The 24,776-nt window shown below is 42.0% G+C and overlaps 1 protein-coding gene across 5 annotated transcripts in view; it reads right to left on the reverse strand.

The window, feature by feature from the left end:
- NAALADL2 (N-acetylated alpha-linked acidic dipeptidase like 2) overlaps nt 1-24,776 on the reverse strand; it is a 984,106-nt gene that overhangs the window by 118,774 nt on the left and 840,556 nt on the right. For all 5 annotated transcript variants that reach the window (XM_075937993.2, XM_075937986.2, XM_075937990.2 and 2 more), the window contains one exon: nt 15,834-15,929. In XM_075937993.2, coding sequence (XP_075794108.2) covers nt 15,834-15,929 — 96 coding nt within the window. The remainder of the gene's footprint in view (nt 1-15,833; nt 15,930-24,776) is intronic.

The following is a 24,776-nucleotide window of genomic DNA, read 5'->3' on the forward strand; positions in this document are numbered from 1 at the left end:
TAACATATATATTTTTCCAGAATGAAGCTTTGAATAGAGTGTCTTATTTACCCACTGCTGGAACTGGATTATGCCCTCTTTTATAGAGGGGGGATGGGTTGGAAAATAAATCACCTCACCTGTACACTTCAGAGAGAATATGTGCTAACTTCAGCCATTCTAATGAACCCCGACAATGCGTCTTTGCAGAAAGTTTGGTCTTTGCACCAGATGATCCAGATTGTTATTGCAGAATATAATTCCACAGTGTATACATAGGTAACCCACACACCTAGTGTGGTTCACTGTCCCATGCAGTAGACAGGGATGGGCAATAATTTTTTCAGAGGGAGCAGTGGATGAATTTTGCTATGTGGTCATGGGCTGGCTCCATGCCTCCCCCCAGCAGGAAGGGGCAGGGCCTGGAATGGAAGTGATGGAGCTAGGGACTAGCCTCACCCCAGAGTTGTCTGGGGCCAGAGTCTTTGAATGAAAAATGCAGAAAACCCACCCAGGATGGCTGCGACTATTTAAAAGGCTCATTGCTCTGCCCCCGCCAGGGTAGCTACGTGACTGGGATCCATGAGTCATTTAAATAGGATCTTGCTGCCTTAGCCAGCACCTGGAAATTTGCTGGCACAGGCTGTAGGATATAAATAGAAAGTGGCCAGATGAAGTCTGTGGGCTGGATCAAAGTGTTAGGTGGGCCTGATCTGGCCCCTGGGCTGCATCTTGCCCAGCTCTGGCGTAGACTAGGCTTCACTAGACCGAAACTAAGCTGTAAATTACCAGTGATTGGGAGTATAGATTCAGCGTAAGGGTGGCTCATAAATCAAGGAAAAGGCTGGTACCTTAACAAAAAGATTATCTGGCAGACAGAAGTAACAGCCTGGGAAAGTGTATCCATTACTAAAACAGAGACATAACTTGTGTCTCAAATTCCCAAGTCTTCCACTACAGCAATGTACACCCAATTATTGCTCTGCAATTCCCCTGTCTGGACACTGCAGGGGTGAACTAAAAGGTTCCTAGTTCACATTAATGGAACCCTGTTTGACTATCACTACGTTACTGCACACTAGGAATCTTTTAGTTTACACTGACAGCATCTGTAGATGCTGGGAGAGTTAGTGCACTGCACCTTGACACATACAGCTATTCACAACCAGGGCTGCTGACAGGGGACCAGACGGATCTAAGGGGGCAGTTGCCACAGAGATATAAAAGGATCCAGCGCTCTGGGCCACCACTCCCTGCTCTTACCTGTTTCTGGCTGGCATCTCAATTTTTCCACATTTAGTTCACTAACTACTTATCTCCCAGCAGTCCTAGGTGTGTGTCAGGCACCTACGTTTCTTCTCTGTGGGAACTGTGACCAGCGATACTGGCCAACAGGCTTTTCAAACATAAAATAATTGTATTTAGTAGTTGGAATAAAACACAAACAGCCTGCAGTTGTATTTAGTCTCCTTTATTTGTATGCATCTCTACAAGTTAAATACTCAAAAGAGTTGGAAAAAGCCATTTCACTGAACCTGATTTTTTTCACAAATTTTCCTAAAATTAAAACAAAAAAAAAAGAAACATTTTAGAAAAATTCCACAAAGGTTTCAGTTTTTTAAATGTATTTTTATCATATGTCATTATATCAAATTGTATCTGTCCATATGACATATCATAGTACAATATAATGAACAATTCTATTTTTAGATTTTATTTCATATTTGAGTATTTAAGGGCAGCTGCTACTTAGTACAGATTGAAATTTGAAACATCTTATTTTCAAGCTCAGTTTATCTTCTGTGCGTGTCATAACATACGCAGTTCGTGCCTCGCTTAAATACACATGCAATGACACCTGCTACCCTTTTCTTTCTTTTTCCTGCAGATCCTTCATCTTTCTCTATTTTAACAGTGCTTGCAAATTTTATTTTCAGATTATTTTAAAAGGCTGTTTAAGGGGGGAAAACTAACTCTCCCCGGAAATATATCAGATCATCCTGCAGCTGTGGCCAGTGGAAGCTCTAAGGTTCTTCCTCCCACCAAGTGCCAGCTCTCACTAATACACAGGCCTTTTCAACACGGATGTTTTCAGTCTTTCACTGGTAGCTGTAACTTATGCTCTGCAATGATTGCCAGTATTTAAGTTGAAGAAGGGAATATTCATCTTTTTATATTTCCTGTTTGTGATGTGGTCATCCTTCCTATTCTATTTATCTCCAAACAACATTTGCTCTTTTGCCTTAAAGTATCCTAGTATAATACAGCTGTGGGAAAGGTCATACAAGATACAGCTGTTTTACTGTTTTTCATTATCGCTTTCATGTCCTGTCTGGAACAAAAATGTATATGCAACTTATCTGCAAATGCTACAAGGAGCTTATTTTATGTCAATTATCTCAAATATCAATGATAAAAATGATCCTTCAAACATTACAATCCACTCACAAAGAAGATCTAACAACTGTAGGTATGGGAAAAAAGAAACATATCTTTCCCCATGGAATGACCTGTAAACTGATTGTATGGATGCACAGAAGATGTGAAGCTGATGTCAGATGGTGTAAGAAGTGGTAGAAAAATACTTGAGGGAGTCTCCTGTGTGGTGGTGGCCCAGACACATGGAAAGATGTAAAGCAGACTAGTAAATGCTATGGAACCTCAGGAATTGAATGAAGGTAGATGAAATGGTGATCACCACTCAAATATACAGCCAGAGGTAGTCAAAAATCATGACCACTAAAGGTCAATTTGTACAAGATATCATAGGAGATAGGGATTCCATGGTTTTCATATTTCAGAAACATGCTTTCCTGACCACAAGAGAGTTTGCCAGACCAGGGGAATTCAGGGTTCTCCTGGGGCAATGGCCTCCTGGCTGACTCCTTTTTGACTGCCACCTCTGCTGAGGCTGCTGACCATCCCCTGGGCAGTCGGACCTGCCAGACTGTGCTCCCAGCTCCTGGGCCCCTATGTCTGCTGGTCTGGTCGGGCTGCACTACATGGCTTGTCAGGCTACCCTGCCGGGCTGCGCTCCCAGCCCAGGGGGCTGCTGGGCTGGCTGGGTTTGTTCTGCTGCCAGCCCCCAGTAGCTGCCAGTTGGTATCCTCTGCCAGCCACCGAGGCTGTGAGACTCCCAGCCAACAGCTGCTGGGTCTCTCTGGTCCAGCAACAGCTATGATCTTGCTGGGCCACAGATGTTGCTCTATCAGAAACTCCCAAACCAGAGAGGTTCAACCTGTAGTCAGTTTTATTTGGTTTTGTAATATAGAAAGAAAAATACAAAGTACCCTACAGTGTAGAGAAAAGAAGAATTGGTACATACACAAATGCTTAATATTTATAGTCTTCTTAAACCCTTGTATTCCAAGTGGAGCATAGGTCATCTACAAGTCTCCTCCACTTCACTCTATCTTGAGACAAAACTTCTAGCTGACTCCGGGAGTACTCCAGTTGTTGTCCTTCAATTTCAGTAGATCTCCACATTGTCTGAGGTCTTCCTCTTTTGCATTTTCCTTGCGGGATCCATATAAGAGTTTGGCAGACTATGCTGGATGATGGTTTTCTGGGAGTGTGGCCTAGCCATCCCCACTTTCTTCTCTTGATTTGAACATCAAGTTGTTCTTGTCCTGCTCTGTTCCAAAGCTCCTCGGTTGTGACAAAGTCTTGCCATTTGAATGTCTGTAGCTTATGATTTGAAGACTTTTTAGTATGCCAGATCTCGCATCCATACAAAGAGCTCACTCTGCTACTATGAGGTGGGTGCATAACTGGCTGGATAACCGTACTCAGAGAGTAGTTATTAATGGTTCACAATCTTGCTGGAAAGGTATAACAAGTGGGGTTCTGAAGGGGTCTGTTTTGGGACCGGCTCTGTTCAATATCTTCATCAACGATTTAGATATTAGCATAGGAAGTACGCTTATTAAGTTTGCAGATGATACCAAGCTGGGAGGGGTTGTGACTGCTCTGGAGGATAGGGTCATAATTCAAAATGATCTGGACAAATTGGAGAAATGATCTGAGGTAAACAGGATGAAGTTTAATAAAGACAAATGCAAAGTGCTCCACTTAGGAAGGAACAATCAGTTTCACACATACAGAATGGGAACCGACTGTCTAGGAAGGAGCACGGCAGAAAGGGATCTAGGGGTTATAGTGGACCACAAGCTGAATATGAGTGAGCAGTGTAATGCTGTTGCAAAGAAAGCAAACATGATTCTGGGATGTATTAACAGGTATGTTGTGAGCAAGACACGAGAAGTCATTCTTCCGCTCTACTCTGCGCTGGTTAGGCCTCAGTTGGAGTATTGTGTCCAGTTCTGGGCACTGCATTTCAAGAAAGATATGGAAAAATTGGAGAGGGTCCAGAGAAGAGCAACGAGAATGATTAAAGGTCTAGAGAACATAACCTATGAAGGAAGGCTGACAGAATTGGGTTTGTTTAGTTTAGAAAAGAGAAGACTGAGGGGGGACATGATAGCAGTTTTCAGGTATCTAAAAGGATGTCATAAGGAGGAGGGAGAAAACTTGTTCATCTTGGCCTCTGAGGATAGAACAAGAAGCAATGGGCTTAAACTGCAGCAAGGGAGGTTTAAGTTGGACATTAGGAAAAAGTTCCTAACTGTCAGGGTAGTCAAACGCTGGAATAAATTGCCCAGGGAGGTTCTGAAATCTCCATCTCTGGAGATATTTAAGAGTAGGTTAGATAAATGTCTATCAGAGATGGTCTAGACAGTATTTGGTCCTGCCACGAGGGCTGGGGACTGAACTCAATGACCTCTTGAGATCACTTCCAGTCCTAGTGTTCTATGATTCTATGATTTATTTTGAAGATTCGCAGTTTTGTCTTCACAGATATTATCTGTGAACTTCATATGGGACGAAGAGTCTTGAATGCAGCTGTTGCTTTCCCTATCCTAGCATTGATATCCTTGATAATAATATTTATATAGTGTGTAACAAAGAAGATACTTGTGATCCAAGAGGTTTATTTACTAAGGAAATATCAGAGATAATGATGTTGCTGCATTCTTGGTCCAGCTTTTGTGTAAAGTTTGGCTTCCTTTTTTTCCACTCACAATGGAGAAGCCAGTGATACAATAGGCATAGACACCTAAGTGACCCCTTAGGCCTTAACAGGAAAGAAGGGTTGAAAGGCATTGTAGGCACTGCCTGCATTGCCAATTCTTGAGCTACACCTCATCTCTGGGTCAAGAATAAACTTCATTTACCCAGTCTTGCAGTCACTCAGTTCAATTTCAAGGAAAGTGTTCATTTATAGTCTGACCCAAAGAAAAGAGTTGCAATTGACCTTTTGTACGTCTATAATCTCACCAGGACTGAGCCATTTGAAATTAAGAAGAAACAAAGTATAATTCTCACAGAAACAGAAGAGAAACATGTGTTTATTGAGGAACATTTGAAACACACCAGTTATTAAGGTATAAAGACATAACAAATCTAGACTATAGAACTCCCTCATTGAAGGTTAGTGTAATCAACATCACTAATAGCTTTCTCAAGAGATTGTGGTCAAAAGCCATAAGTCATTACTGAGCTAATTATGACACTTCAAGTGTGCCTTTTGTCAGTCTGGCCCCTGCCAAAGTAGAATTAGAACAAAGGTTTCATTGCTAAGAGTCCAAGTGCAGGTGAATGGAACCATTGGCATTTCTTCAAGCACTACCATTGAAATTCTCAGAAATACGCAGTTCCTAAGCAACATATCTTGCCATATGAAAAGTCACACACAAATATTTTGAAGTCAGTATTGCTAACTCACATAATCAATGAGTTATTATGAAACTCTGTGTGAGAGTTCCAGAATTGTATTTATGGGTGTTATTGAAACAAGCTAATATACTGTTGATATTAATAGAGTATCTCCAGATGGACGCCTATGTGTGAGGAGTTTCAGATCTAAGTTGTTTGCACTAATTCACCTATTCCTATAGTGAGGCACATTCCATATCCAGCTGTAACAGTGCCATGACAGCTATGACATAACTAACTATGTGATAAATGCCATGAAGTGCCAGCAATGCTCCTCCACCATATATATTGACTAAACCGGACAGTCTCAACAACAAAAGATAAATGGACACAAATCAGACATCAGAAATGGTAACACACATAAACCTGTAAGAGAACATTTTAACCTCAGTCATGCACTCAAAAGTAGCCATTCTTCTACAATGGAATTTCACTAACCAATGACAGAGAGAGTCTGCAGAACTGAAATTCATCTATAAATTTGACACTGTTACCCTGGACTTGAACAAAGACATTTGTTTGGTGCATTACAAAGAAAATTTCTCCTGCTTTTAACAACTGCATTTCCACATCCAAAGCTATGAACAGAACACATCCAGCCCACTTAATTAGCCTAATTAATACAGCTTCTACAATTGACAGGTATTTCTTCTGCTGTTTTTATATATATATATATATATATATATATATATATATATATATATATATATATATATCTTGGTTTCTTTTATTTCCATTCCAACTGATCTGGTGAAGTTGCCTAACTTGCCATTTTAACACCACTTTTATCATCAAGCAGATTTACCATATCATATATTTCTCCCATTGCACAAAATCTTTAACCCATCCCAGCCCTTCCAGTAAACAACACATATTTGCCTTCAAACTACCAGGCTCAAACACATGGTGATCTGACAGCTATTCTGAGCCATCTGAGCACCTGCGTGCTCTGATTATACACTGTTTGCCTCTTAATTAGACACTCATTCTCCATTCATTTCACCTGGTGAATCCAGGAATACCTTTACCTTAAGAGTATTCATTGGGTTAGATTAGTTATGCTAATCAGCCACTACAGGCTGACAATTAACCCTAATTAGCTAATACTTTATTCTCAAACATAACTCCAGGTATTTATGTTTTATACTTTTCATAGATTTTAGTACCAGATAATTCACACAATAGATTTCAATAAGATTCCATGGTACCACTCTTTAAGAATGCAGCCATTGGGCACTTTACCAGTGCCTCCAGTGTGTGCAAGATGAAGTGGTTTATGCACAGAACAGGTGCAATGTAGGCAGTTGCAATTTAAGCTTCTCCCACATTGATTTTGCCAGTGTTCCACTGCCTCTGCTGCTATGGACGAAAGACCGCCTCAGTCACCATGATGTGTGGTCTCCCTTTTTTAGCCTGACACTGATGTGCCAAATGTGGTAGTGAATAGTTAGGAACTAGACTAAGACCACTGTGACAGCAAACTACCAAGAAGCCAGCAGATAACTTGTATTTGTTCTGGAAACAAAGTTTTGTTGTCCCAGTTTACTCACAATCATTTTGGGGCACTCTATGTAAACAGCATTCGTGATGAGTCAAGTATTTCATTGGCCACCCATATCTAATTTATATGCAAGTTGGCAATTAATAATACTGTTTTAACATTTTACTTTGTGCATATTTTTCAACTGTACATCACCTACACAGCTGGACCAGAAAAAAGAAATACTGATTTACTAAATATTGCTTTTATGATAATCACTAATCAACATATGAAGCTCTCAATGCTGTGATTTTATCATTTTCTGTTTCTAAATCTCAGTATGATATGATAAATCTATTCTGTCTTCCATGCCTACATATGACCTGTATCCTAAAGTACCAATTATGGGTGGAAATTCCAAGCATCATAGAATCATTCAAATCAATCCCAAGCTAGTGACTGAAAGAGTCATCATGGTAATTTAAAATGCATTTTCTCTTGCATAAGCCACTGAGAAAGGGCAATGTTATAATGGCCTGGCACTCAGATTTTGATGCTTTCTAGGAAGTTTTTCTTTGGGCATTACAATTTCCTAAAGGAAAATTGAAGTTTATGTATAGAGCATCGATTACACCAGCACCAGAAGCTGATGGACACTATTCATACTGGGAAACATCAGGATTTAGAATATTACAAATATGATTACCATACACTCTTGCCTGCTTTTTAGGCCTTATCATAGAGCAGGTGTTATCGAGCATGTATAAAATCTGTAAGTAGCATATGTTTCTCCAAGTCTACCTACATTTAGACTTAATCATCAACTTACCACACACAGAAAACACTGGAAACAGATTCATGACCTACAGCTCCAAAAAACCTAAATAAACCTACCATTATAGGTCTCCACCTCTTGAAAAGAACATTATTTTGCTAGCTTAGCTTCCCAGAAGAATGAATTAAATGCTTGATATTTATGTTCCATTCCCTAGACAGCAGTGGTATAATGCTCATGTAGAGTGAATCTACAGTCTAAATCAGCTGTTTTGAGCACAGCTTGTAACGATTTTGTTTCTTCACTCAGAGATACGTAGAAAAGGAGGCTGACTCACAAGAGATGTGGTGAACATGCAGATGGCTTACTGCTAATGAGGGAGTTGCTTTCACTGTTATTTTCATAAGGACAGTCTGCTAATTGGGCAATGAATTTAAAACATATGTGATTAATTATTTTCTGAACGCGAAGTGCACAGAGGTTAAGAAAAACTGCCCTTTGAAGACAAGATGGTGCTACAGTTGCAGAAGCTAGAAAGGGGTTATCCATTTCTAAATGATACATGCAATTTCGGCAAACACACTGATATTGCCTTTTTAGTGTGTCTGATTGATTTTATGTCATACATTGGCAGGATTCTGATATCCATGTTTAAGTTGGGGAGAGAATAGCTTCAAGAATGGAAGTCAGGTCAGTAAGGAAGTCTTTAAAAAAAAACCACCTTTGTGTTTGAGGTATATAGTTTAGCAGCAAAAATACCCAGAATACATGAGATAAAGCTTTTCATACAACTGTGGGTTTATCTACCCTGAAGTAAAAACTCCTCATCTCAAATCTCAAGACTCTGGTCAATTGAGCTAGAATCCTAGGCCTCAGATCTGCAGGGCTAAAAATTGCAGTGCACACATTTGGGCTCAGGCGGGAAGCTGAGCTTTGAGATTCCCACATCACAGAATTTTGGAGCCCAAGCCTCAGCCTGACCCCAAAACCCCATACTGCATTTTTTAGCCTAAGCCAGCGAATCTAGGTCAGCCATGCTGCAGGCCTTTTATTTCAGTGTAGATATATTATACCACTTGTAGAATACAAAGCACTTTAAACGTATTTAATCACAGTTACCAAAATCCGACGCTAGAGGCTAGATTCTAACGCAGGATAAATCTATTGAATCAGCTGAGGAACTGGCCCAGTCCTACAAAAACAATATTAGTTATACAGCAGAAAGTGGGAGTAAGCCCATCCACTGTTATCCTGCATGCATTATTCAGGTTCATGCATTTCAGTGTGCAAGACCATTTCTTCTCATTATTTTATGTGTATGCAGAAAGCAGTGTCAGATTAAATATGATAACCAACACTATCCACAGACCAAACTGCAGGCTGCCTTGAATGTTGACAGCATTGTCAGGAATCTCAATCAAATTTTAATTGCACTATGCGAGAACATCTAGGGTCAGTTTTAGTCAATACCATGCAAGAAAGTAGGACTCACATATCTCTGTGCAGGAGGAATATGTCTATTTTTCATAATTACTAGAATGCCTATCTGGACAGTATATTTGGTGCAACGTTAGCCATGTATGCCCCTAATTTTGAAGAGACAAAACTCCTCTAACATGTTGCATTATTGGTGACTAGTTAATGATTCACTTCATTTTTCAAAAGGAATCAATTGTTGATAGCCTTATTTTAAGTAATAATGTGTTTATACAATATTGCATAAGCTGTAATATTTCCAGTAATATAATGAAAAGCAGTAAAGTGAGCCTCTCTATGAGGGAAAATGTGTAGTCAGTACAAAATCACATCTCAGCAAATGAATTCTCTCTTTGAATTTAACTACACATATGTGAAGGAAGGAAGGCAAGGCATGTCTGTGATATTTCCCCCATGGGAAAGAGGGGTGCTTTAGAAGCCTAGATCCAGTTTACGGCAATTTGATTTTTTATTAGTAACAACATTCACTCTCCACATTTTATAACCATATGCACTAGCATATATTTTTCCACATATTAAATGTCAGAAAATGTATTGTGCATCTTTCTATGGAGATACTTTGCATGGAATAACAATAATTTGATATGAAAATGGAGAGCCTGGAGTGGATTGTTTTAAAAAGGCATAATTTGTGCATATAGCTTCAGAGTACCACAGTGAAAATGTGAAAAATCCTTTCACATTAAGCAACAAATTTAAAAATTCTTAGTTATAAATTTCTTTAATTAACTATCTTTCTTTACTTCTAAAATCTAAATGATATTTCTGCTTAAGAGACTCTGACAAAAGCCTGATCATTGAACCTGACAAATTACTCCAAGGTTTCCTAGGCTTTTAGAGAACTGTATCAAAAATTCTATTGACATCATTAATACAACTTGTCTTTGAAACTCAAAAGAACAAAAAAAAGAAGTATAGTTTATCTTTCTGTTTAATTCATAAAAGTATACAGGACTTTATTTTCAAAGTTACAAGATCTTAAGAGAGATGTTTCTGCATTCCTATCCATCCCCACGGTTTTACTTTCACTTGAATAACAACGCAGATCTTTATTTTCAAGCTGCAATATTCCAAGAAAAGCCAGCCGGCATAGTACTAGTAAATTCAAAAATATTCTAATGGTTTGCTTTAAAATAGAACAAAAAAGCCCCCAAAAACATAAAAAGCAAAGCACCAAGTCTCATGGTACAATAGCCTGACTTCTTCAACCACTTATACAGTGACCATGGGAAACTGATCAAAAACAGAACGGGGCAGAATAAATACAGTTAAATTTATCTATATCTCCACGTAACTGGAATTTTCTTTCTTTTACCAAATCAAACATTTCCATTCAAGATGAAATGAAATGTGTTTTTTCTCTTTTTAAAAAGAAATAAAACTGTAATGAGCTTTTCCTCCCTCAGGGGTATCACACTGAAAATCAATGCACATACAGTATACAGAGGGTTTTTTTTTTTTTTAAGAGTTGGGAACATGCAGATGAATATATACACAGTGAGATTTTGTTCTGTTCCCTACTAGTAATCTGAAAACCATGAGCTCTACCAGCTGAACAGATAATACAATACTCTCTCTTTTCTCTCATTGTAATTAATAACTAGCTAAGAAAATGAACAAAGACACAGCAAAACAGAGTGTAGCGTTTTGAGTCTAAAAACGGAATCTCTTTGAAGGAGTTTTGCCAGGTAGCCTTTGATACCAAAGAGGACTAAAAACATCAAGAAAAGGTTTTTAAAAGAATGACCATAAAGGCAAGAGAAGAAGTAGGACTGACTCTTGAATTCTGTTGCCCTAGGTGAACTTCAATGTGCACAATGTTCTAACCAGTCCTATATCTAACTATTTTAGTGGGTAATTTATTAAAGCATTAAGCTCTCTGATATATAATATTTTTTTAAAAACTCTTAGTATAGTTTCTTTGTGTTTGCATTTTTCTTCTCTCTTGTTTGTTTCCAAATTCTGTTTTTCTAGCTTCTGTATACCTCTGTGTACTTTGATTTCTCCCAATTTTATTTTCTATGTCCAGTGACTGTTTCCTCTGTCATTCCATCTAACTTCTTTTCCCTTATCTCAGTTTCTGTATTGTCTTCTCTACTGGCACCCTCATTTAAAAAATAATTCCCTGCACCCCTGCATTTTCTCCCCTTTTTCCTGTGTTTTCCTTATCCATCCTTCCCTTTCGAAAGCAAAGGAAGTTCACTTCTGAGTCAGAACTGCAGAAGTAGGTCTCAAACATATAGTTCTGCCAAGCAAAGCCAATTAGAACTTACATCAGTGATGTGTGCAGTGATCGCAATATGGGAAAGCAAATCCAGAACTCCCTGAACAACGAGTGAATAATGTTATCCACTATTTTAAAAAACATCTGCTCTAATACAAAAGGTTTTCTCATCAGCAGCATCCTTACCTAAAAGGGAGTTTTGTGCACTTTCAAAGAAGTATGAGATGCCTTTTTTAAATTTCTGAATGGTGGAAAGACACTTAATTACACTGTACACATAATACAAATGTGCAACATGTCTAGTGAATGTTGTTTACAAAGATAAGGTATAGAAGCCATATCAGGCTGTAATAAGTAGGTTTTTGGTGACAGACAAAAAGTCCACACTGTAGCTGCTGACTTCTTCAGCTCACATCCGACGCAGTTAGAGGCCTCAAATCAGAAGGAGCGTGGTGTGTGTGTGTGTGTGTGTGTGTGTGCTACCTACCCCAATAAAGGACAACTAACAACTTAAAATGCCTTGTTCAAAAAGTGTGAACTAGTGCCCTCCCCCCACAGTCTGGCACCTGAGGCGGCTGTCTCAGTTCACCTCATGGTAAGGCCAGCCCTGTACATATCTGAGCTTGTTAAGTTTCCCATTACAACTGACTGCTGATCACCACAATCTGTGACCACATACCATCAATATGTCATAGGAATCACTGTGATACACACTTCTGGTCATTGCTTTCAATGGATATTATCTGCCAGTTGCAGTAGAATTTATCAGGGGCTGCATTAGGGGAGATAACTCTTAGCAACTGCTTCTCTCTATCCATCCAGCTCTGAATGGAGCAAAGGGAATGCCGGCTGCTGGGTTGGCACCCAGCTCCAGCAGCAGTGGAAAGTGGGGGACTGGTTAGCCTGAGAGTAGGCTCCCATCTTGCATCCCAGCCTGTTGGGGTGTCCCACTAAGGGCAAATGGAAATTCTGGCACTCTCTACAGTGGTCTGAACTGAACTGCTCAGGTCTGGGCCTCTGGGCCCCTCCCCTCCCTGAATGGTTTCTGCTCCCTAAGGGCTTTGCTAGCCCTCTGCCCAGACAGCTCTTATCTTTTTGTCTATGACCTGGCAACAGGAAAGGACCTCAGAGGAGGCAGAGAAACAGCAAGGGGATTGTGGCATCATGGCAAGGAGGGGTGCAGCCCCACAATACAGTCAACATATGGAACTCCTTGCCAAAGGATGTTCTGAAGTAACAAGATTCAAAAGAAAGCTAGATAAATTCATGGCTATTATCCTTAGCCTCTGTCAGCAGCTGGGAATCAGTGACAAGGATGGATCACTTCATGATTACCTGTTCTGCTCATTCCCTCTGAGGCATCTAGTATTGGTCATTATCAGAAGACAGGATACTGGGCTAGATGAACCTTTGTTCTGACCCAGTATGGCTGTTTTATATTTTTAACACCCATGGTAGCTCAGCCAGCTAGTTGATGGAACTGGTAGAAACCTGATCAGGCCTGATGAATATTTCATCCATTGTTATTGTTAAACTTGATTTTATATAGATAGACAGACAGACCTCAGCAAAAATCATGCTTTTTCTTCCTACCCAATATCCATTATTTTCCCACTTGTGTGTGTGTGTGAACTTCTATTTCATGAGCCCTATCCTCAACTGGCATAATCTGATTTAACCTCAATGGAGCTAGGCCATTTTACACAAGCTGAGTTTCTGGCCCCATGACTCTCTCCATAAAATGTTTTCAGGTACGACAAGAAATACCCAGCTGCAGCATACTGCATTCTACACAGTTTAATCCCAAGGGACTTGCAATGAGCAATGGAAAGCTCTGAAACTATTATAAAATCATGTGTGATAATCTGAAATATTCCTCTCTCATTACTTCATTAGAGTGGGTTTTCTAGGATCATCAACATGTATGGAGGGACTGTTCGATCGTGGTCATGGCTCATAATGAACCTCTGATTAATTAAGTGATTCACACCTCCCCCAGCCTCAGAGTTCAAAGATGGAGCTCTGATGATCCCTTTTAAAGTTGTTTTGGCATGGAGGATCCATATCTTAACAACCATCTTTCCTGCCAGGAAGGACCAGAGGGGACTTCCCTATCATTACAGCTCCTTAATCTTCTCAGCCTCTTGCAGCCTGAGGCTCAAAAGACCATATCTGCTTTAAAAAAAATCCAGAGGAATTACGATCTATCTTGTCAGTGCCACTGCTGTGCTTGTATGCTAAGTCTGCACCCTGACAATCCTCATGAATTTTTTGTTAGAAGTGTGTCTATAGCCACTGCTTTTCTAAATGAACTAACTCCAAAGGTGCAAAGAATTCACTTCACTAGGCCCATGTATGTAGGCCTTATAAGAAATCCTGTTCTGAGATTTTTATAACTTAAGAAAAAACATCTGATCACATCACATTCAATGTCTTTGTTGTCTTACATCTTGTTAGAGCTTATTGGAGTTGTTGCCGGGACCTCACTTGTGGCTGCAGCTGGGGATTAGCTCTTTAGCAGTCACGGCACTTCTTAATGGCGTGGCCCTCTGGCCAGATTGTAATACAATTTTTTCCCATCCAGGATAACAAAGTCTCACCTGATCAGCTGTCCAGATGCCATTGCAGGCAGTCTTCCCCTTTAAGACTGTGACATTTTCCCAGGGGAATTCAGGCCTGCTCACTACTCCAAGCTCCAGCCGAGGAACTTTACGCCCAGAAACTGTGGCTCTGACCCTGTTACTGTTTCCCTGGCTCTTTTCTTTATGGACTGACCCACCACTAGGTTTAGCACTGGAGCTTCCCAGGGCCTCAAGGCTACTTCTCCTTTCCAGTTTCTGGCCAGGGTATTGGGTCCAGGCAGGATTCTAGCGCTTATTTTCTGCCTAGAACTCCTCCTTGAACCTAACTGACTCTTAGAGAGTAACTGCTGAGCTTCTCCCCAAAGTCCTTTTCCTACTGTCAATTTTCTCTATATATATTCCAGCTCCTCCCTCAGCTAGGTTTCACCAGTCTTTGAACATTATTAATCCTTGGCTCTCCTGCAGGTGCAGCCTATAAGATGAACTGGCCTATTTTACCTGTTCAGACTTTGTCTGGGGTAGGCAACCTCTCCCAGGAAGCATGTGAAGTGGAAGTAAGAAATGAGAGCATCTTGGAGGGGCCAGGAGAGGTTGCTAGGCTATACTAGCAGGTTGTTTGTAGTGATATTCAGGTCATATTAGAAGCTGAGAGAAGAGCAAGAAAACATTCAGTTGTTTTAGATGATTAATTGACCTTTGCCTTGTCAGGCTGACCATTCATATAAACTCCAGGAACCTCTTCTGTACGCCAGCCAGCATAGTTCAGAAAGTGAGTTGGCTAAGTTACCAGGGAGACTCACTGATTCCCTGTCAGTCTGGGGAGGATCCAGGAAGAATTCTTACAGTGACCCAGCCATCAATGAGTCATTTGCTTGTAGTAGATTTGTGACACAAAAGGATGGAGATGAAAGTGCAATGCTCTGCCCTCCAGTGGGCAGGCCGGCACATCAGGGAGGAGGACAGGGAGCAACTGCCCTAGGACCCAGCAATTTAAAGGGCCCATGGCTGTTGCGGCTGCATCAGCAGTGGAAGCCCTGGGCCCTTTAAATCACTGCTGGAGCCCTCTGCAGCATGCTCTGGGTGACAGTGAGGGCTGGGGGTAGGGGCAGTGTGGCATGCTCTTGGTGGTGCCACCCCTTCTGGGAATGTGGAGCCGGTTCCCCCAACCTTAACAAGGGCCTGGTGTGGCCATCAACTCATCTGCCAGAGGGAGTCAATCTCTGGCATCAATAGTACCAGTTCAACTGTGCAAAGTGTCACTTGACCAGGAGACAGAGAGTTATATAAAATCCAGTTACACATTTTCTTTGCTCATGCAATCTCGTCAGTATCCCCAGTCATGCACATGACAATACTCATTTGACTGAAAGACCCACATGCTACTTTTTAGCTTGGAAATAAACCAACCCCTAGGAAGGAGACATTTTATCTTTGAAAACAGCTTTGTCTGACAAACAAGCACAATTTGTCCAATGACAAAAAGCATTTGTGATTCAAGGAAGGCGTCTCATTTTCCCTTACCTTAGCAATCATCTCATGCAGGTTGAATGAGGGATCCAGCTCTTGAGTTACTGTGTGATGTGTAGGAAAGAGAGCTTCAAAGAGAAAGCTTGGACTCTGTGGAAAAGAGAAAAGAAACCTTTCAGGACTCGAAATGAATTTCCTTCGTCAGATGCTCATTGGATTTTGTTTCGAGATTCAAAGCACTGCATATTGTTTTACAATCTGTGCTAATTATTACTATTCATCTTACTGATTTGCATGACTCATTCCAAACTGCTGAAACAGACACTAAGGGCCTAGGTATATAACTGTTTCTGGAAGGATGGCTGTCTTCATAATTATATTTCCCAATACAATTGAGTCTTTTACCTCGAAGTAGAAGTCCCATACTGATTTCATTTTAAGCAAGCAATTTGACATTTCAGGTGATCAGTTATGTTTAGTCTTCAGAAGATATACATGTATGATACTCAGGATTATATATGACCTGTGTAAAAGTAATTTCATAAACACGCAGAATTTGTATGTGATGTGCATGTCTTTTTGTACAATAAGCAGGGAAAAGTCAGACTGACCCTGTCAAAAGCTCACATGAGCCAAGCACCTTATGGAGAGGGTTTGCCTCAGACAAACAAATTAACACTCGACTCAAGTTATCCACCTACAGCCACCCTCCTGAAGCCACTCTCCTGCAGTCCCTCCCACACCCCAAAACCTTGCTGTGGTCCTGAGTTCCCTTCAGCACCAAAACTCCCTCCTACTATTTGCCCCATACCTCTTCTCCCCAACTCCCTGATTCAATCCAGTGAAAGTGAGTGAGGGTGGGGAAGAGTGAGCAACAAGGGTGGAGTGAGGGGGGAAGGGCTTCAGGGAAAGGGTGGGGCAGGTCTCGTCCTGTGGAAAGAAGCCGGGCAGTTACAGGACCTCAGAGAAGGGGAGGGACAAGGGTCATGCAAAGGTGTTTGGATTTGTATGATTAGACATTGAGGGTATGGCTAGACTACAACCTTTTTTCGGAAAAAGCTACACAAAATGCTTTCCACATTTTGCGTAGCTTTTTCCGATATTTGGCCCATCTAGACTGGGCCAAATGTTGGGGAAAAAAACTCCTTCAGAAGCCCCCCTATTCCTCAGGGAACAAGGAATACGGGGACTTCTGAAAGAGCGCATTTGTTCTTCCGCAAAAATAGCAGAAGAGCAAACGCATTCCCTGGTCACGGAACAGTTTTTCTGGGAAAACTATGTAGTCTAGAAATACCCTTAGAGAGTGCATGCAGTGAAGTGGTGAAATAAAGCTTTAGTTGAAAACAATGTATACTGCTCTGAACCCTAACAGGATTGATTTGTTATACCTGCACTCACCAACCTTTATCACTTTCTTCTGATAACTGGGAGCATTTTCTGGTGCTTTTATTATTTAAAGTTTCAGGAAGAGAACTGGAGAAGGAGAAACTAGAGGCCTCGTTCTGGCTCATGCCCAATTTATACCCATGGCTGAGCCTTGCTTTTTCGAACAACAGGTTTTAGGGTTTGTGAAGAACAAGTAAAAATGGTATTTTGTCATGTTAAAAAAACCCAGGTCTACACTAAAGGGGAAAGTTAACTTAAGATATACAACTCCAGCTATATTAATTACGTAGCCTGAGTTGAAGTATCTTAAATCACGTTTTGGCGCCGTCCACACAGCAGGAAGTCAATGGAATCAAACATTCCTGTTGACTTCTCTTATTCCTTGTGAGAGCAGGACTACCGGCACTGATGGGAGTATCCTCTCAGTTCGAATTAGTGTGTCTTCACTAGGCCTGCTAATTCAAACCCTGGAAGACCGACTGTGGTAGTGTCAATCTTCTCCGTAGTTTAAAATCCCCATGTGAATTATGTATACGCTGGTAGCTATCATGAAATCTGTAATATTCGTATTGAGACAAGGACAGTCAATGGCAGCGGAGGGTGGGCAGATAAAATTTGCCCCATCATTTGTAACTCTATAACACTTTGAAGTTTGGAGGACAAACAGATATTGTATATATCTGCACTATTTATATTCTATATATCTGCAATAAATATATTCTATATTTCTAGCAATACATCAGTCACTGTTTCCCTTTCATCCTGGCATGACTGTTTCTGATTATGGTTTCCCACAAGTTCCAAAACTTTTGTAAAAAATAAAATGATGGTACTGGCACACAGATACATGACTGAACACAAAGATTTGGACATTCTATAATTTGTCATGGAAGTATCAAAATAATAAATGATGTAATATATTGCCTGACGTTATTCTTCCCTTCAGAGGAATATCACACTTTTTTGTAAGAGCTCAGACAAGACTACACATGAAGTCATTTATTATAAAGATACAACACAGATGTCAGGACTGATTCATAACACCTATTCGTCTTTATTTTAAATGTTTATACAGGAATTGGCCCACTTCAGTTATGGTGGGTAATCCATATAATGCAACAGCACTAATGTAGTTAATCATTATCCACACAACTACAATCAATTTATCAATAAATAGAACAAAATGCATTATTTATCCCCATTCTTGTGTACCTTATTAAAAGTAACTGAAAGAAACAATTACAATATTAGATTTGCCATACTAGGTATGATAATTGACCCTCCTAGTCCTTTACTCTGCTTCTAGACTTCAGACTTGATGCATTATATGCAGCTAACACAAATAAACCCCTCTGTAGTGAAGCTGTATTTGTGTATGCTGTATGCGATGTGTGTGTTTTTTAGACTCTGACCTCCCAATGAACCTCTATATATCCCCTTATCCTATGTACAGGCACTTTCTTCCAGAACATAAACTAGACAGTGACACTTATACATTCATAAACATGTTCCACTTGTTACCTGTGTTAGAATCTGCTGAATATGTGTCCCCAGGAATACACAACACCCATTATCCCAATGAATGTGACAATTAGTGCTAAGATATATGTAGGAGGAAAATTTCTTCCCACTTCTGCAGGCAAACAATTAACTCCATCAATCGCAAGGCTCATTTCTTAATCTCATTCTTGCCTTACATTTCTGCAGATATAAATTTGCAAATTACTCAGCTCAGCGGTTACAATCCAGAAAAACCACATTGTATTCTGCACCACCTGTAAAAGTGTGGCGAACACTCTGAAAGAGAAGACACCTTCTTTGTGTATATAACAAAGGAGCCACTGAAAGAATCAGTAAATATCTACAACCAAATAGATCACGATTGTCAAAAAATAGAATCCTAGATTTTGGCTCCTATGACACTTAAGTGGCTGGTTTTCTGCAGCACCAAACACTCAACAGCACTCTGAAGTTAATCAGAGCGTCTTTGTACTCAGCAGATTTGTAAATCAGGCCACGGTTCGATGGACAGCCAATTCTAAGTTCCTTTTATTTAAAAAAAAAAAAAAAAACTTGTCCAAAGCTTTTATGCTAAAATCCATTTTGAGCAGAAATGTCCTTTTAACCCACAACAATTTTTATATGTAAAGAATCAATTTATTTCACAAATAAAAGAGCTGTGTAGAGCTTCCCAGCACTCCATTCAAAAGTACTTTACTGACTGTATTGTTGACTCCCCTGGGTGATTTTGCAATGCTAGCCCTTTAAACGAAAGGTGTGGCACTATTCACAGTTGCAAGCATTCTGAGGGCGCACAAAATGGCAACCCCGCTAGGTACCTGGCATATGGTGATCATCATCATTAACCAACAAGTGAAGAGAAGCTGTGCACATTCCTGTTTGATGCCACAAGAACTTTGATCAGCAGCCATCGATCAAAGCTCTTCTTCTTTCAAATGGAATTACAGAAACATAATTTTCTGTCACATTACAGCTGATGCAGAGCAGCACATGACTTTATGATTGATGTAAGGGCTTCAAAACTTCACTGACATATGTCACCGCATTGGAAGCAGAACAGCTAGCTAGTGCAATATTTCTAAGGTGAAGAGTTAAAGTAAGCGATGTGAGGGCTGAGATGACAACACAGCTGCTAATTACTACGATAGGGTATGTCTACACTACAAAGTTAGTTCGAACTAATGGACGTTAGTTCGAACTAACTTTAATAGGTGCTACACTAGCGCTCCGCTAGTTCGAATTTGAATCGAACTAGCGGAGCGCTTAGTTCGAACTAGGTAAACCTCATTTTACGAGGACTAACGCCTAGTTCGAACTAGCTAGTTCGAACTAAGGGCTGTGTAGCCCTTTAGTTCGAACTAGTGGGAGGCTAGCCCTCCCCAGGTTTCCCTGGTGGCCACTCTGGCCAACACCAGGGAAACTCTATGCCCCCCTCCCGGCCCCGGACCCCTTAAAGGGGCACGGGCTGGCTACGGTGCCCGTGCCAGGTGCAAGCCTGCCAGCACCCAGCTAGCAGACCCTGCACCTGGCACGGCACAGAGCCACCCACCCGATGCCCCCAAGCCCACCCCCTCTTGCCGGGACCAGGCTGGCGGCTCCCGGGAGCTTGCCCTGGACCGCAAGAGGCGGGCACCTTCCTGGGCTAGTGCGGACATCGTGGACCTCGTCCACGATCTCCGCACTAGGCACAGGAAAGTGGCCGTCTAGGGCAGGAGAGCTGCCAGCCTGGCCACCCAGGACCAGGTGTGCATGAAAATCAAGGGGGTCCACTGAGACCCCCGACACTGAGCCCTGAGCTTACAATGGCCGTACTGGGTCAGACCAAAGGTCCATCTAGCCCAGTAGCCTGTCTGCCAACAGCGGCCAACCCTAGGGATCCTGGAGGGGATGGACCGAAGACAATGACCAAGCCATTTGTCTCGTGCCATCCCTCTCCAGCCTTCCACAAACTTTGGGCAGGGACACCACTCCTACCCTCTGGCTAATAGGACTCCATGGACCCAACCTCCATGACTTGATCTCACTTCCCTTTAAACTCTGTTCTAGTTGTAGCCTTCACAGCCTCCTGCAGCAAGGAGTTCCACAGGTTAACTATTTGCTTTGTCAAGAAGAACAACTTTCTCTTACTAGTTTCAAGCCTGCTACCCATTCCTTTCCTTTGGTGTCCTCTAGTCCTTCTTTATGGGAACTCAGGAAGAACTTTTCTGAATGCACCCTCTCCACCCAACCCCTGCTTTTAGAGACCTCTATCCTGTCCCCCCTCCGTCTCCTCTTTTCTAAGCTGAACAGTCCCAGTCTCTGTAGCCTTTCTTCATCTGGGACCTGTTCCCAACCCCTGATCATGTTAGTTGCCCTCCCCTCTCCCAGCCTTTCTCTTCCCCTCTCCCACCTCCTTTTCCCAGTCTCCCCCAGTTTTTTTTCAATAAAGACAGAGTCAATGTTGGAAGAAACGTTATCTTTATTTTGTACATCAATAAGAAGGGGGGCTAAGGAAGGGTAAGTGGAAGGAGGTGAGGGAGGAATGGGGTACGAGCCCCCGATGGGGAGGACTGGGCTGGCTCTGCGGGCTTCTGGGGGTGGAAGCTCTCCTGCAGCCCCCCAATTACTCCCTCTCCCCAGATGGCAGCCTGCGGCAAGTGCAGCCGGGCTGATGGCCGAGTGGTGTGATGTGCCCAGTGTGGGCACTCAGGGCACTCCAAGCCAGAACTTCGTTGCAAGCGGGGCACCCCTTAGAACTGTGTGTCCGGGGTGGGGGTCGGGACCCTTTAAGCGCAGCCCTCGGCTAGCCTGAGACAGCATCTCCATGCTCTAAGTCCTCCTTTTATGCCCTGCCGGCACTGCTTCCGGCCATCCTTAAGCCCTGTTCAGAGTCCACTCAATGTGGACTTGCTAGTTCGAACTAGCAAAACGCTAGTTCGAACTAGTTTTTAGTTCTAGATGCGTTAGTTCGAACTAGCTTAGTTCGAATTAACTAATTCGAACTAAGTTAGTTCGAACTAGCGCTGTAGTGTAGACATACCCATACAGACCATATTCATGCGGGGAGGAGGGGACATTATCAGAAGTAGTCCAAGCCTGCCTGTATCAAAGTCTGAATCTGATTGGTTTCAGCACTCTGTCCCAATTACTCTTGTTACCACAAGGATCTGTCTTTGAGTGATTCTTCCTTTTGCTAGTCACTCAATTCTCTTGGGTCACCTCTACACCATAACCCGGTACCCAAATTGCCACAGCTCTACAGCCAAAGGAGAAAGTTAAATCAAGTAATTCTACTGCTGTCTTTAATGGCAACTAAATCACTACCCGCCACTTTCAAAACTTGTAGAGGAGTGACTGGGGGCCTTATTACCCTTTTCCTCTAGGAAGTGACAGCACCTCCTGGGGAATCTCCTCACAGAGCTTACTCTGAGACTCAGTTAAGAGAGATTTTTTTGTTTTTGTGGCAAGAACCAGGCCTGTACAGTGGATCCTCAGTACACACCAAAGCACCCCAGGAGATGGTATTAGCTCCATTCACGTAGCTTCTCTAACTCCCACAGATAGTCTGGTTTCCTCAGTAATCATGTTGCCCTTACTTATTCCACCCTATGCTTGCATCCTCCCCACCCTTTTCTCAAAGGAAACTGCTGATCCCTGAGAGCATGTCAGCAGACGGTCAGGGCAGTGAGTGGTGTGTGTATGTGCTATACACCCGAGACTTCAACTGCTGAGACCGGGGTCCCTTGCAGCGGGCAACCTGGAGGAGGTTGACGAGCGCCCCAATAAGTTTGCAGGGAGAGCTTATTACACTTCAGATTTTAGCTGCTAGAATCTGTAATTCCTTCGCAGCAGGCAGCCTGGGGGAGGCTGAGAAGTGCCCCAACGGATCTGCCACCTGGGAGTGACACAAATCCAAACGCCCAAGCTCTCCCTATATCTGTCCCTTAAGACCGGCTGAAGTTCTTTTAAATTGTGCCTGGTTCAGTTACAGCAACTGAAGGAATCAGGTTAAAGCTGAAACAGTTACAGGTTTATTGAGGAAGCTTATAAATCATATGGTTGCAATGGGCTATTGTTCTATTTCTTAACTGCTAGCAAAATATAGATCTTAAAAATGGTTACAAAGAAGATAAAGATAGGAAAAACAGAAATAATAGTACCAAGTAACAGCTTAACCTTTAAAGAGCTCTAAGTCTGTGTACACTTAAGACAGAGGACCACATCCAGGTACAATTTTTACCCCCTTCTGTGCCTCTCGACTCCAGTGTGTCAGGCCAGGGCCGGTCCCTCAATTCCTAGGAAAGACGAAAATAAGATGTGGGCGTCCCCATAGAACCTCGGGAGGTCAAACACCTAACCCGACCAGCAGGTAGAGGGTAGATTGACACTCAAAAGTGAGTGTGTTGCTGTACCCATCTTTATACCCACGGGGTCACGTATTTCTCTTTCTTATCTGTGATGCCAAATGGTGCTGGTCTGCCTTTTGTGAGACCAGTTCTTACAAGGGAGTTGTGAACTTAATTTACACTTGTAAGAGAGAGTTGAGAGGATTAAATTGGAAGTACTGGAGATTCTTTTCTCAGTGGGGGATTCCTCTCCCAGGGACGGCTGTGTGTTCGTATTAACATGGGTGCCAGCCGGGCACTTCTCGCAGCCTCAAGGCCAGCTTATTGCCTTAATCGTTCTCTCCTCATATCCATGTTTTCAGCTTCTCAGGATCAGATGACCCAGCATAGACGATTCTGATTTTATTGCTCCTTCTCTGTCCTGTATGCTTCAGGAACCTCAGCGAGGTAAAATAAGATGGATGAGATGGGGGGGGGGGGGTCTGTCTGGCTACAGAGCAGCACATTTTCTTAGCTCCCTCACTTCCCAACCCAGAGCGGCCCAGCCCTGAGAGCTCCCTGCGAAGGAGAAGAAAATACTTTGGTGCCTTCATATCCAGTTACACCTGGCCGTGCTCCTCTCCAACAACCTACTGGGGGTGGGGGGAGGATATTAGGCCCTAACATTTGAAAAAAACAAATAAATGGCAAATCCTTTTCTTCTGCCACGTCCTTAGCATCACACAGATATGCTTCTTTACTCTGATCTCCTTGGTAAGACTTTAAAAAGGAATCTTACACAAGAGCTAGGTTTTAACTGGGTGGAAGCACATTGGAATGTGGGGAAAATGCGTGTATCTCTGTCAGAGGAAGGCTGACCACCTCCAGCCTTCCTCATGTTAAATGCAAAATAAATCTAGTGGTTGCCATTAAAAATATCATTTGCCGATGGTTACAAAAAAGGATGGTATCTGAAACACCTCAAAAGCATCTGAAATATTTCCTTCTGTAGTTAGAGGTATTTTTTGGAAAGGTTAGCTGGTAATTGTACTGTGCAGAACTACTAGAAATTAAGGCACATTCTGACTCCGTTCTTACATAACAATAAGGTCAAATATTATCTTTTACATATTGTACTCACCAAGGAAAGCAAAGTGAACTTTCTCAACAGCTGAAGCCCTCTCTTTACCCCAAAGGATACAGACAAAGATGTGATCCCACATTATGTTCCAAGAACACCTTTCAGCATTTAACAGCAAGGGCAATGCTTTCCAGCAGTGGAAGGATGAATGAAGCATTCCCATTTATTTCTTCAGCAGGCTCACAAATGCATGGGGTTGTTTTTTTGTTTTTTTTAAAGAATTTGCCACGCAATGATGTTCACTGATCCAGTAAACATGCAACAAGGGAAAGAGATGTCAATCTTACAGCACAGGTTTCTATCCATCCTTTACTGATCTCTTCCACACAACAGGTATTCCAGCACCCTGTTAGCTCCTGCTTCCTCCCTGAACAAAGCAAGACTCATCCCATCAAGATGTAACTTCCCTTAATCTCCCAGCCCCACGCTAGGATATAAATCAGAAAGACAAACAAATATGCTCTTCTGGCCCTGTGCTAGTCCTTCCTCCCCCACTCTCATGATTGATCTCTGTCCTGATGATTTGCTCTGTACCTTGATGAAATGGGTAAGACTCTGTTAGTGGAGGAAGCAGGTGACATCAGGTATGGGGGAGATGAGTGTTCTTTTGCCCTTCCTCCCAGCAGCTGGCTAGAAATGTACCCT

This window comes from Pelodiscus sinensis, chromosome 10 (assembly GCF_052426305.1).
Source record: "Pelodiscus sinensis isolate ZL-2025 chromosome 10, ASM5242630v1, whole genome shotgun sequence".
Lineage (NCBI taxonomy): Eukaryota > Metazoa > Chordata > Testudines > Trionychidae > Pelodiscus > Pelodiscus sinensis.